The sequence below is a fragment of the Nerophis ophidion genome, linkage group LG13 (assembly GCF_033978795.1).
Source record: "Nerophis ophidion isolate RoL-2023_Sa linkage group LG13, RoL_Noph_v1.0, whole genome shotgun sequence".
Classification (NCBI taxonomy): domain Eukaryota; kingdom Metazoa; phylum Chordata; class Actinopteri; order Syngnathiformes; family Syngnathidae; genus Nerophis; species Nerophis ophidion.
In genome coordinates, this window is record NC_084623.1 from 21,982,030 (window position 1) to 21,995,815 (window position 13,786).

General features: G+C 43.6%; 1 protein-coding gene across 2 annotated transcripts in view; it reads left to right on the plus strand.

The window, feature by feature from the left end:
- Positions 1–6,932: 6,932 nt before the first annotated feature.
- LOC133564359 (ribosomal RNA processing protein 1 homolog B-like) overlaps positions 6,933–13,786 on the plus strand; it is a 43,625-nt gene continuing 36,771 nt past the window's right edge. For both annotated transcript variants that reach the window (XM_061918603.1, XM_061918604.1), the window contains exon 1: positions 6,933–7,172. In XM_061918603.1, coding sequence (XP_061774587.1) covers positions 7,046–7,172 — 127 coding nt within the window. In that variant the 5' untranslated portion in view covers positions 6,933–7,045. The remainder of the gene's footprint in view (positions 7,173–13,786) is intronic.

Genomic DNA, 13,786 nt, shown 5'->3' on the forward strand with positions numbered 1-13,786 from the left:
TGCAACAAGTTATTTTATGATACATGCATTTTTCCTGCTGTTTTTTTCCCCAACACATTTATTTTCTTTTTAGTGACAGGCTCTGCGAACTCAGTGAAGGTAATCTTTTTTCCGTATTTGAACATTTTTTTCCTGTGGTCTTCATATTATGTGCACTTTTCCACATTCTCTGTCTTCATTTTGCTGTCAGTCATCTTTGCCCAGAATGAATAGCCAGAAGAAGTCTCCACGGATGAGGACGATGACATGTTGGTCAAAAGAAAGAGGATGAAAAAAGGGGGACATATCGCAAGGGAATATAGTATGAATCCTTAAGTAACAGTATTTTGTGACATGTGCAAGCATGAGGAGGACATGCAGAGCCAAAGCAGCGCCATGGCAACAGTGGCAAGGCAACGACAAATAAAGAATAATGGATTGAATATGTAATAAATACTATTAGGTTTGCATGTATTTAGGGCGGTGGGGATCTCAATGATGTCATCCTTATTTGCAAATAGTTCATGGCTCATGTGAATATAATTTATTTTTATAGCTATAAAACATTAATTCACATGTAATTTATATATATTATTCAGCAATAACTTCCATTCATCCACATGCTTCCTAATATATGTATGTGTATCTATATTTATAAATGTGTGTATTATATATATATATATATATATATATATATATATATATATATATATATATATATATATATATATATATATATATACTCTGAGCTGCAACCTTATCGTGGTAGAGGAGTTTGCGTGTCCCAATGATCCTAGGAGCTATGTTGTCCGGGGGCATAAAGCCCCCTGGTAGGGTCTCCCAAGGCAAACAGGTTCTAGGTGAGGGATCAGACAAAGAGCAGCTCGAAGACCTTCATGAAGAATAAACATCATGGACCCAGATTTCCCTCGCCCGGACGCGGGTCACCGGGGCCCCCCTCTGGAGCCAGGCCCAGAGGTGGGGCACGATGGCGAGCGCCTGGTGGCCGGGCCTGTTCCCATGGGGCCCGGCCGGGCACAGCCCGAAGAGGCAACGTGGGTCACCCCTCCAATGGGCTCACCACCCATAGCAGGGGCCATAGAGGTCGGGTGCATTGTGAGCTGGGCGACAGCCGAAGGCAGGGCACTTGGCGGTCCGATCCTCGGCTACAGAAGCTAGCTCTTGGGACGTGGAACGTCACGTCACTGGGGGGGAAAGAGCCTGAGCTAGTGCGCGAAGTCGAGAAATTCCGGCTGGATATAGTCGGACTCACTTCGACGCACAGCAAGGGCTCTGGAACCACTTCTCTCGAGAGGGATTGGACCCTCTTCCACTCTGGCGTTGCCGGCAGTGAGAGGCGACGGGCTGGGGTGGCAATTCTTGTTTCCCCCCGGCTCAAAGCCTGTACGTTGGAGTTCAACCCGGTGGACGAAAGGGTAGCCTCCCTCCGCCTTCGGGTGGGGGGACGGGTCCTGACTGTTGTTTGTGCTTATGCACCAAACAGCAGTTCAGAGTACCCACCCTTTTTGGGAACGCTCGAGGGAGTACTGGAAAGTGCTCCCCCGGGTGATTCCCTTGTCCTACTGGGAGACTTCAACGCTCACGTTGGCAACGACAGTGAAACCTGGAGAGGCGTGATTGGGAAGAATGGCCGCCCGGATCTGAACCCGAGTGGTGTTTTGTTATTGGACTTTTGTGCTCGTCACAGTTTGTCCATAACAAACACCATGTTCAAACATAAGGGTGTCCATATGTGCACTTGGCACCAGGACACCCTAGGCCGCTGTTCCATGATCGACTTTGTAGTTGTGTCATCGGATTTGCGGCCTCATGTTATGGACACTCGGGTGAAGAGAGGGGCGGAGCTTTCTACCGATCACCACCTGGTGGTGAGTTGGCTGCGATGGTGGGGGAGGATGCCGGACAGACCTGGGAGGCCCAAACGCATTGTGAGGGTCTGCTAGGAACGTCTGGCAGAGTCTCCTGTCAGACAAAGTTTCAATTCCCACCTCCGGAAGAACTTTGAACATGTCACGAGGGAGGTGCTGGACATTGAGTCCGAGTGGACCATGTTCCGCACCTCTATTGTCGAGGCGGCAGATCGGAGCTATGGCCGCAAGGTAGTTGGTGCCTGTCGGGGCGGCAATCCTAAAACCCCTTGGTGGACACCAGCGGTGAGGGATGCCGTCAAGCTGAAGAAGGAGTCCTATCGGGTCCTTTTGGCTCATAGGACTCCGGAGGCAGTGGACAGGTACCGACAGGCCAAGCGGTGTGCAGCTTCAGCGGTCGCGGAGGCAAAAACTCGGACATGGGAAGAGTTCGGGGAAGCCATGGAAAACGACTTCCGGACGGTTTCGAAGCGATTCTGGACCACCGTCCGCCGCCTCAGGAAGGGGAAGCAGTGCACTATCAACACCGTGTATGGTGCGGATGGTGTTCTGCTGACCTCGACTGCGGATGTTGTGGATAGGTGGAAGGAATACTTCGAAGACCTCCTCAATCCCACCAACACGTCTTCCTATGAGGAAACAGTGCCTGGGGAATCCGTGGTGGACTCTCCTATTTCTGGGGCTGAGGTCGCTGAGGTAGTTAAAAAGCTCCTCGGTGGCAAGGCCCCAGGGGTGGACGAGATCCGCCCGGAGTTCCTTAAGGCTCTGGATGCTGTGGGGCTGTCTTGGTTGACAAGACTTTGCAGCATCGCGTGGACATCGGGGGCGGTACCTCTGGATTGGCAGACCGGGGTGGTGGTTCCTCTCTTTAAGAAGGGGGACCGGAGGGTGTGTTCCAACTATCGTGGGATCACACTCCTCAGCCTTCCCGGTAAGGTTTATTCAGGTGTACTGGAGAGGAGGCTACGTCGGATAGTCGAACCTCGGATTCAGGAGGAACAGTGTGGTTTTCGTCCTGGTCGTGGAACTGTGGACCAGCTCTATACTCTCGGCAGGGTTCTTGAGGGTGCATGGGAGTTTGCCCAACCAGTCTACATGTGCTTTGTGGACTTGGAGAGGGCATTCGACCGTGTCCCTCGGGAAGTCCTGTGGGGAGTGCTCAGAGAGTATGGGGTATCGGACTGTCTTATTGTGGCGGTCCGTTCCCTGTTCGATCAGTGCCAGAGCTTGGTCCGCATTGCCGGCAGTAAGTCGAACACATTTCCAGTGAGGGTTGGACTCCGCCAAGGCTGTCCCTTTGTCACCCATTCTGTTCATAACTTTTATGGACAGAATTTCTAGGCGCAGTCAAGGCGTTGAGGGGTTCCGGTTTGGTAACCGCAGGATTAGGTCTCTGCTTTTTGCAGATGATGTGGTCCTGATGGCTTCATCTGACCGGGATCTTCAGCTCTCGCTGGATCGGTTCGCAGCCGAGTGTGAAGCGACCGGAATGAGAATCAGCACCTCCAAGTCCGAGTCCATGGTTCTCGCCCGGAAAAGGGTGGAGTGCCATCTCCGGGTTGGGGAGGAGACCCTGCCCCAAGTGGAGGAGTTCAAGTACCTAGGAGTCTTGTTCACGAGTGAGGGAAGAGTGGATCGTGAGATCGACAGGCGGATCGGTGCAGCGTCTTCAGTAATGCGGACGTTGTACCGGTCCGTTGTGGTGAAGAAGGAGCTGAGCCGGAAGGCAAAGCTCTCAATTTACCGGTCGATCTACGTTCCCATCCTCACCTATGGTCATGAGCTTTGGGTCATGACCGAAAGGATAAGATCACGGGTACAAGCGGCCGAAATGAGTTTCCTCCGCCGTGTGGCGGGGCTCTCCCTTAGGGATAGGGTGAGAAGCTCTGCCATCCGGGAGGAACTCAAAGTAAAGCCGCTGCTCCTTCACATCGAGAGGAGCCAGATGAGGTGGTTCGGACATCTGGTCAGGATGCCACCCGAACGCCTCCCTAGGGAGGTGTTTAGGGCACGTCCAACCGGTAGGAGACCACGGGGAAGACCCAGGACACGTTGGGAAGACTATGTCTCCCGGCTGGCCTGGGAACGCCTCGGGATCCCCCGGGAAGAGCTAGACGAAGTGGCTGGGGAGAGGGAAGTCTGGGTTTCCCTGCTTAGGCTATATATATATATATATGTAATTATTTATGAAACATGTTTTTGTTAACATTTTAAAGGGTGTTTAATAAAAATACAACCATGCTTAACACAGATTTCTTTGTTTTATGAAGACGAATATAAGTTGGGGTAATACCTGATTCTGATGACTTGCATTGATTTGAATCGGACAGGGTGTTCACAGTACATAACTTCCACATTTTTTAATTTAATTGAGAAAAAGTAATTTCTGTTTGTTCAAAGACACAATATTGACATGGGTCTTACTGACTATAAAACATTTGATAAATGGCATCCCTGCCCAGCTTCAACTTGTTAAATCCTCTCTACAGGATGAAAAGCTGAAAGGTGTTCCATAATATTTTTCCAGTGTAACTAATTTATCCAAATTCATACAGGATGTTTCTCCAGAATGCACATTTTGTCATATTGAAAACGAATCAATTATACTATTTGTTTTTTGATTGTCCCTTCTCCCAATTGTTTTGGACTGAGCTTTCATTTTTTTCTGTTCAGTACTTACCATACAATTTCTGAGTCAAGAAAGAAATGATTTTGTTTTGACGTAAATTTCATCAAGAGTTGAGCAATGCAATCGAACTGTTATGACTTTAAGGTAAATTTCATATTCATAAATCCAGAGTGTTATCCTGCAAGCCAAATATTGTGTGTTTTATTTAGAATCTTAAAAAAATGTTACAATAACAACGGGAAACAAAATGTGAGACAACCTCTCACGTTCTATTTCTTTTTTTTAAACGATCACCATCAAAGAAAATTTAAATGTATGGCCTGATACTATATGTGCATTTATTTTAAATTTAAAGTACCATTGATTGTCACACACACACACTAGTTGTGGTGAAATTAACCTCTGCATTTGACCCATCCCTTTGTTCAGCCCCTGGGAGGTGAGGGGAGCAGTGAGCAGTAGCGGTGGCTGCGCCCACGAATCATTTTGGCGATTTAACCCCCAATTCCAACCCTTAAAGGCCTACTGAAACCCACTACTACCGACCATGCAGTCTGATAGTTTATACATCAATGATGAAATCTTAACATTGCAACACATGCCAATACAGCCGGTTTAGTTTACTAAATTGCAATTTTAAATTTCCCGCAAAGTGTCTGTTGAAAACGTCGCAGAAGGATGACGCTTATGTTGACGCGTGCTTGTGACGTGATTGGTTGGAGTGGACATTTTATCCCAGCACCACTTACGGCTAAAAGTTGTCTGCTTTAATCGCATAATTACACAATATTTTGGACATCTGTTTTGCTGAATATTTTGCAATTTGTTCAATTAATAATGGAGACTATAAAAAAGAATGCTGTTGGTGGAAAGCAGTGGATTGCAGCTGCCTTTAGCAACCAAAACACAGCCGGTGTTTGTTTGTTGTGAAGCTTTGATATGGAACAGAGCGGTCAAGGGAACATGTTTCTCTACCACATGTCAACTGCCAGGTTTCGGTGAGAAAATTGTGGTAATAAGTCGGCTCTTACCGGAGGCATGAGCGGAGCTGCGTCCTCCTGCAGCTGTCAAAGTGGCAGCTGCGACTTTCTTGGCTCCTCCATGGCTTCCATCAGAGACACTGGCGGTCACCACACCCCTCCGACGTTCAGGTATGAATTTAGAATCTCACTAAAACACTATTAACACAATAAGCAGATAAGGGATTTTCCAGAATTATCCTAGTAAATGTGTCTAATAACATCTGAATCGCTCCCACTGCCGTCGCCTTTTAAAAAAAATGTTTTCTAATGCTTCACTCTAACTTTCGTCATCCACAAATCTTTCATCCTCGCTCAAATTAATGGGGAAATCGTCGCTTTCTCTGTTCGAATCGCTCTTGCTGCTGGTGGCTATGATTATAAACAATGTGAGGATGTGAGGAGCCCTACAACCCGTGACCTCACGCGCACATCGTCTGCTACATCCGGTACAGGCAAGGCGCGAACTTTATCGTCGATGTTCTCTACTAAATCCTTTCAGCAAAAATATGGTAATATCGCGAAATGATCATGTATGACACAGAATGGACCTGCTATCCCCGTTTGAATAAGAAAATCTAATTTCAGTAGGCCTTTAATGATGAGTGGCAAGCAGGGAGGTAATGGGTCACATTTTTATAGTCTTTGGTATGAATTGGTCCGGGGTTTGAACTCACAACCTACTGATCACACTCTAAAAGGCCACTGAGCAGGCCTTACTCTAGTGTTATCTCTTGCGCTTGTGTTTTTCTTCTTCCTTTGTGTGTTGTAACTTATTGTTAGTGTGTAAAAATACCTTATTTCCTTGAATTGCCGCTGGGTATATAGTATGCGCCTGCCTTGAATTACTGTCGGGTCGCAGAATAATTAGCGCATGCTCAGTATTACCGACGGGTCAAACTTGTGACGTCACGAGTGACACTTCTCCTGTCATCATTTTCAAAATGGAGGAGGCTGATTTCAATACCGGTAATCTGATAAGGCATAAAGGGAAGAAGATTAAGAGCTATTTAGTAGGATTTAAGGTCCAAGCTTACATCACACTCATTTTTTTACTGCATGCCTTTGGTAAGTGCCGGAGTGAGAAGAGGTTTTAAAATAATTAGCGCATGCTTACTTTTACCACATGCCTTTGGTCAGCGCAGGAATGAGAAGAGGTTTTAAATTCATTTGCACCAATGCAAGGAAATACGGTACTTGGTTATCGTTATTTAATTGTAAATAAAACAAAACTAATAACGTTTTAAAAAAGAAAAAAACATCTCATTGGCCCCGTTTTCTTCAAGCCCTTGTTAAAAAGAATAATAAAGTTTTAAAGAAAAAACTAATCTCATTGGCCCTTTTTTTTCAAGCCCGACCATTATTGGTCCATATAAATGTGTTTTTTTCGTCCATATATATGCGGGTTTTCTTTGTTCCTACTCCCCTTAACGAAATGTGGGGAAGTCAGCGACGACGTGACGTAAATTGTAGGCGCCACACACGTGGGACGAGCTCCTGAGCGACGCCACACACGCGAGGCGGACAACATGGCAGCAGTGCAAGCTCCAGAGATTCTGCTGGCGCAAAAGTTAGCGTCTAACGAAAAGCCCATCCGAACTAAAGCTTTAAAGAAGCTGAGGAAGTATATCAACGTTAGGTCACAGAAGGCGACGGGTAAGCAGCTCACGTTTGACGCTACAACTTTGATAGCATGATTGGCAACGATTAAACCCAGTTAGCATTAGCATAATGTGTATCGGTGACGGCTGAAAAGTGCTTAAAAACGTCGAAAGGCCCGCGCATTAACTTTAGAAATACCACACATTTCTGTCAAAAACGTATCGAGTCAATCAAAAATGGTAAAAAGAAAAGCGTTAACACCCCCCACTTCCTGAGACTACAGCCCAGTTATGTTTAAATGCTTTTTAGGTCATAGGAATAATGTTTCCTATGTAAACTGAACACTTGTCTGAAACGTTCATTACATTGAATTAAGCTATTTATTATAAAGAGTGTACAAACCCCGTTTCCATAAGAGTTGGGAAATTGTGTTAAATGTAAATATAAACAGAACACAATTATTTGCAAATCCTTTTCAACTCATATTCAATTGAATGCACTACAAGGACAAAATATTTGATCTTCAAACTCATAAACTTTGTTTTATTTGCAAATAACAATTAATTTAGACTTTCATGGCTGCAACACGTGCCAAAGTAGTTGGGAAAGGGCATGTTCACCACTGTGTTACGTCACCTTTTCTTTTAAAGGGGAACCTTATCACAATTTCAAAAGGGTTAAAAACATAAAAAATCTATTCCCAGTGGCTTGTTGTATTTTTTTAAGTTTTTTTTTTTAATTTTACCAGTCCCAGAATATCCCTAAAAAAAGCTTTAAAGCGCCTTATTTTCGCTATCTTCAAAGCCACTGTCCATTTTCCTGTGACATCATACAGTGCTGCCAATGTAAACAAACAATGGCGAATAGCACAGCAAGATATAGCGACATTAGCTCGGATTCAGACTCTGTTTTCAGCGGCTTAAGTGATTGAACAGATTACGCATGTATTGAAACGGATGGTTGGAGTATGAAAGTATTGAAGAAGAAACTGAAGCTATTGAGCGAATAGCATTTGACGCTATCCGGCCACAGCATGGCCGAATAGCTGCGTTAGCAACGCCGGTAAAATGTGCAGACAAAATGATCAGGACTTTCACATCTTGTAACACTGGAGCAACTTAAATCCGTCGATTGGTAAGTGTTTTTTTCGCATTAAATGTGGGTGGAAGGAAATGTAATATAGTTTCAAATGTGCATACAGCTATAGCCTAAATAGCATGCTAGCATCGATTAGCTGGCAGTCACGCCGCGACCAAATATGCCTGATTAGCACGTAAGTCAACAACATCAACAAAATTCACCTTTGTGATTTCGTTGACTTTATCGTTGCAAATGCATCTGCAGGTTATCCATACATCTGTGCCATGTCTGCCTTAGCATCGCCGGTAAAATGTGCAGACACTCCGGCACATTCAATGGGGGTCTGGCGGCAGATTTCTTGCCACTTTCGCATCTTCGGGCCAGTGTTGCAACTTGAATCCCTCCCTGTTAGTGTTGTTACACCCTCCAAAAACACACAGACGAGGCATGATGTCTCCAAGGTTCCAAAAAATTGTTGAAAAAACGGAAACTAACAGAGCTGAGACCCGGTGTTTGTAATGTGTTTGAAAAAATTATAATGGCGGCTTTCTTACCTAGGCAACGTCACGTACTGACGTCATCGCTTCAAGAGGGCTAAACAGAAAGGCGTTTAATTCGCCCAAAAATCACCCATTTAAAGTTCGGAAATCGGTTGAAAAATATGGTAAAAAATCACCCATTTAGAGTTTGGAAATCGGTTAAAAAATATGGTCTTTTCTGCAACATCAAGGTATATATTGATGCTTACATAGGTCTGGTGATAATGTTCCCCTTTACAACACTCAATAAACATTTGGAAACTGAGGAAAATAATTGTTGAAGCTTTGAAAGTGGAATTCATTCCCATTCTTCTTTTATGTAGCGCTTCAGTCGTTCAACAGTCCGGGGTCTCCGCTGTCGTATTTTACGCTTCATAGTGCACCACACAATTTTGATGGGAGACAGGTCTGGACTGCAGGCGGGCCAGGAAAGTACCCTCACTCTTCTTTTTTTAAGAAGCCATGCTGTTGTAACACGTGGCTTGGCATTGTCTTGCTGAAACAAGCAGGGGCGTCCATGATAACGTTGCTTGGTTTACAGCATATGTTGCTCAAAACCTGTATGGACCATTCAGCATTAATGGTGCCTTCACAGATGTGTAAGTTACCCATGCTTTGGGCACTAATACACCCCGATACCATCACAGATGCTGGCTTTTGAACTTTGCGCAATCCGAACGGTTATTTTCCTCTTTGTTGTGGAGGACACCACGTCCTCTGTTTCCAAATATAATTTGAAATGTGGACTCGTCAGACCACAGAACACCTTTCCACTTTGCATCTACTTAGGTGAGCTCGGCCCAGACTGGCTGGCTGCGTTTCAGGATATTGTTGATAAATGGGTTTGGCTTTGCATAGTAGAGTTTTAACTTGCACTTACAGATGTAGCGGCCAACTGTAGTTACTGACAGTGGTTTTATGAAGTGTTCCTGAGCCCATATGGTGATATCATTTACACACTGATGTCGGTTTTTGATGCAGTACCGCCTGAGGGATCAGAAGTCCGTTATATTATCGTTTACGTGCAGTGATTTGTCCAGATTCTCTGAACTTTTTGACGATTTTACGGACCGTAAATGGTAAAATCCCTAATTTCCTTGCAATAGCTTGTTGAGAAATGTGGTTCTAAAACAGTTTGACAATTTGCTTACAAAGTGGTGACCCTCGCTCCATCTTTGTTTGTGAATTACTTTGCATTTCATGGAAGCAGCTTTTATACCCAATCATGGCACCCAATGGTTCCCAATTAGCCTGCACACCTGTGGGATGTTCCATATAAGTGTTTGATTAGCATTCCTCAACTTTATAAGTATTTATTGCCACTTTTCCCAACTTCTTTGTCATGTGTTGCAGGCATCAAATTCTAAAGTTAATGATTATTTGCAAAAAAAAATGTTTGAGTTTGAACATCAAATATGTCGTCTTTGTAGCATATTCCACTGAATATGGGTTGAAAATGATTTGCACATCATTGAATTCCGTTTATATTTACATCTAACACAATTTCCCAACTCATATGGAAACAGGGTTTGTACTATTTACAAAACAGATCTCCCCTCAAACTAGGGCTGGGCGATATGGCCTTTTTTAATATCTTGATATTCTTACGCCATTTCACGATACACGATATATATGTCGATATTTTCCCTTGCCTTGAATGAACACTTGATACATATAATCACAGGAGTATGATGATTCTATGTGTCTATATTAAATTATTCTTGTTCATACTGCATTAATATATGCTCCTTTTAAACTTTCATGCAGAGAGGGAAATCACAACTAAGTCAGTTGACCAAAACTGTATTTATAAAACAGTTATTAGGCAGTGGGAGAAACATTCATGTCATTTCAAAACAGAAAGTGCAAGATTGTTCGAGACATTTTAAAACAAGCTAAGAGTGTACTTTTGTCTATGATGTCACTAAGATGACATCAAAACAACACTAAATTAAAGTGTATTTTTTTGCATGATGTCACACAAGATATTTCTTGGAGACTTCTCAAATGATGCTACATAGTAGCAGTATTGCTACTTTTTGTAGCAACGCTTCTGCCCCACACTTGACAAATTACGGTTGTCTGTTCGACATATTCCCACTTGAAGCCAAACCACACCCAGACGATGGACACCCTGCTGTTTTTCTTGGGAATTAGTTATTCCTTCATTTGTTACCGGATTTGCACCTTTCTCTCGTATGAACAACCGCAACAGAGCTAACGTTACCCATGCTGCGACCTCTCTGCTCCACGAGGACGTTTACGTATGCGACGTATAACGTGACCGTGACCGTATGTGACGTGCGCTTGCTGTCTGTAAGAAGGAGACACAAGAAAGAGTGGGAATAGCCTGTAGTGTAATGCTAGCAGCTAAAAGCAACTGTGTGAACTTGTACTCGAATATCACGATATAGTCATTTTCTATGTGGCACAGAGCCAAACCCTCGATATATTGAGTATATCGATATATTGCCAATCCCTGACTCGAATTATTAATTCCTTAGTCTTTTATTTGGTAATTTGCCATTAGATGCATGATGTCTGAATTGAACAGACATTAAATACTTGAAGTGGAAGCTTAATCTTTTGGGGTTGTGGAGCTACCCATTAGAGTAAGGTCACAATACCAGAATATCAGTAGTCGATAAAGATACATCCATCCATCCATTTTCTACCGCTTATTCCCTTTTTTCGGGGCGCTGGCGCCTATCTCAGCTACAATCGGGCGGAAGGCGGGGTACATCCTGGACAAGTCGCCACCTGTGTATAGGTAATGTTCTCAATGTATGATATCACAAGGAAGTGGAACATATGTCAGTCTCTGTGGAACATACACTATATTGCCAAAAGTATTTGGCCACTTGCCTTTACTCACATATGATCTTGAAGTTCTATCCCATGGAATTGTCCAAAAAGTTTTGTTATCTTGGAGCATTCAAAGTTCCTTTCACTGGAACTCGGGGGGCCAAGCCCATCTCCTGAAAAGCTAACCCCCCACCATAATTTCTCCTCCACCAAATTTCATGCTCGGCACAATGCAGTCCGAAATGTAGCGTTTTCCTGGCAACCTCCAAACACAGACTCGTCCATCAGATTATTCATCGGTCCAGAAAAGGCGTCTCCACTGCTGTAGAGTGCAGTGGCGACGTGCTTTACACCACTGCATCCAACGGCTTGCATTGGACTTGGTGATGTATAGCTTAGATGTAGCTGCTTGGCAATGGAAACCCATTCCATGAAGCTCTATGCGTACTGTATGCGGGCGAATTGGAGGGTCACATAGTTTGGAGCTCTGTAGCAACTGACTGTGCAGAAAATCTTTACACTATGCACTGCTAATTTGACAGCGACAAGCAAACGATCATGTATGAATGTTAATTTGTGTCATAGTTACCAAGGCTTTTTTTGACACTGAATTTATTTAACTAAATATTTTGCTCATACATTTAGTGAATTGTTTTTTTTTTGTTATTGGATTATGCGGACAATTTAAATGAATAAAAATTTTGTTTGTCAAAATACATGGCTTTACAGTTCAGTGCGGAAATAGTTTTTGCTTCAAAACCAAAGACCCACTTCTGAAACAATGTTGTTGTTCAGTGTTTCAGAATCAGCCAATGAGGTGTCATGTTTGCAGTCACGTGATACGGGTCAGAATCAGAAATATTTTATTAATCCCCGAGGGGAAATTAAATTTTCAGCACAATCCCATTCAAGATCAGACAATCATTACAGGGAGACTATGGTTGTCCCGATCCGATATTTGGATCGGCCGCCGATATTTGCCCAAAAATGCGTATCGGCAAGGCATGGGAAAATGCCGATCCAGATCCAGTTTTAAAAAAAACTCCGGTCCGTGTTTTCCAACGCGCCGATTTAAATAGTACATTCCACTCTTCTGCTGCTCCCTAAAAACTACGTTCCGCATTTTCCAGCACACCTTCAAAACATCCAGAGGTCTGCGTTCTAACCGTTCAGACGGCCGTGTGAATTAAAAGTTAAGGTAAAAATGTCAGCTGTGTGGGATTATTTTACCCTACAAAACAAAAAAGATGAAGAGGTGGCGTGCAAAACATGCCACAGTAAAGTCAAGCGTGGTGGTAAAGTTGTAAGACATTTTAATGACTCTTGCGAGTGAGAGGCTTCTTAGCACTCCTCATAAATGAACACAGGAACAGGCTGACACCTGAGCATCTTGAAGTGCTCGTCTTTGTTAGAAATAATCTCCCCATTATGCTTGGACTTCAATTGTTTGCCCCCCCTGACTAGGACAAACAATTGAAGGGAGTGTGTAGATATATATTTTTTAAATTTTTTAAGTTTACACCTGTTCAAGAGCAAGTATTGATGCTGAGTTATAGACATTTTATCCCACTCAGTTTGTTTGTGTGTTTTGCTTTTTTTAATAATGTTTACAGCATTAATTGCACTTTATACTGTTCAATTTTTTACTGTTTAATGATGCCATTTCTGTTTGTCATGGATAATTTTTTATATTTTGTGTTTATCCTTGAATACCAACTATTGTGTATTATTCAAACTTAATTCAGATGGCTAGTTGTTATCAAGAGTACTAAAATCCTTTTCAGCATGAATCTGACAACTAAGTAGGCTAAATAACTTTAATACATGCTCGGATAGGCCAGTATCGGTCAGTATCGGTATCGGATCGGATGTGCAAAAACAATATCGGTATCAGAAGTGCAAAAACCTGGTTCAGGACATCCCTAGTCCAGACTAAAGGCCAGGGGAAAAAAACAACTCATAACCATAGCACACATCCCTCTTACATGTGGGAAACATCAAAGAACACAACGGACATTGAAGACATTAAAAGAGCAGAGCTGATGCAACCAGCCACTTCTACATACAGCTATGAATAAAAAGTAAAAGAAACATATACACTGTGGTGGCCTCTGAGGCGTTCCACGCCATCGTCTGCTGGGGTGGAGGGAGCATGGCCAGAGACAACAAAGCAACCAAGACAACCGACTCCACTCTCGGCCGCCAACTAACTCGGCCAGTGTCCAGTCTGCAAGGATTAGCGAG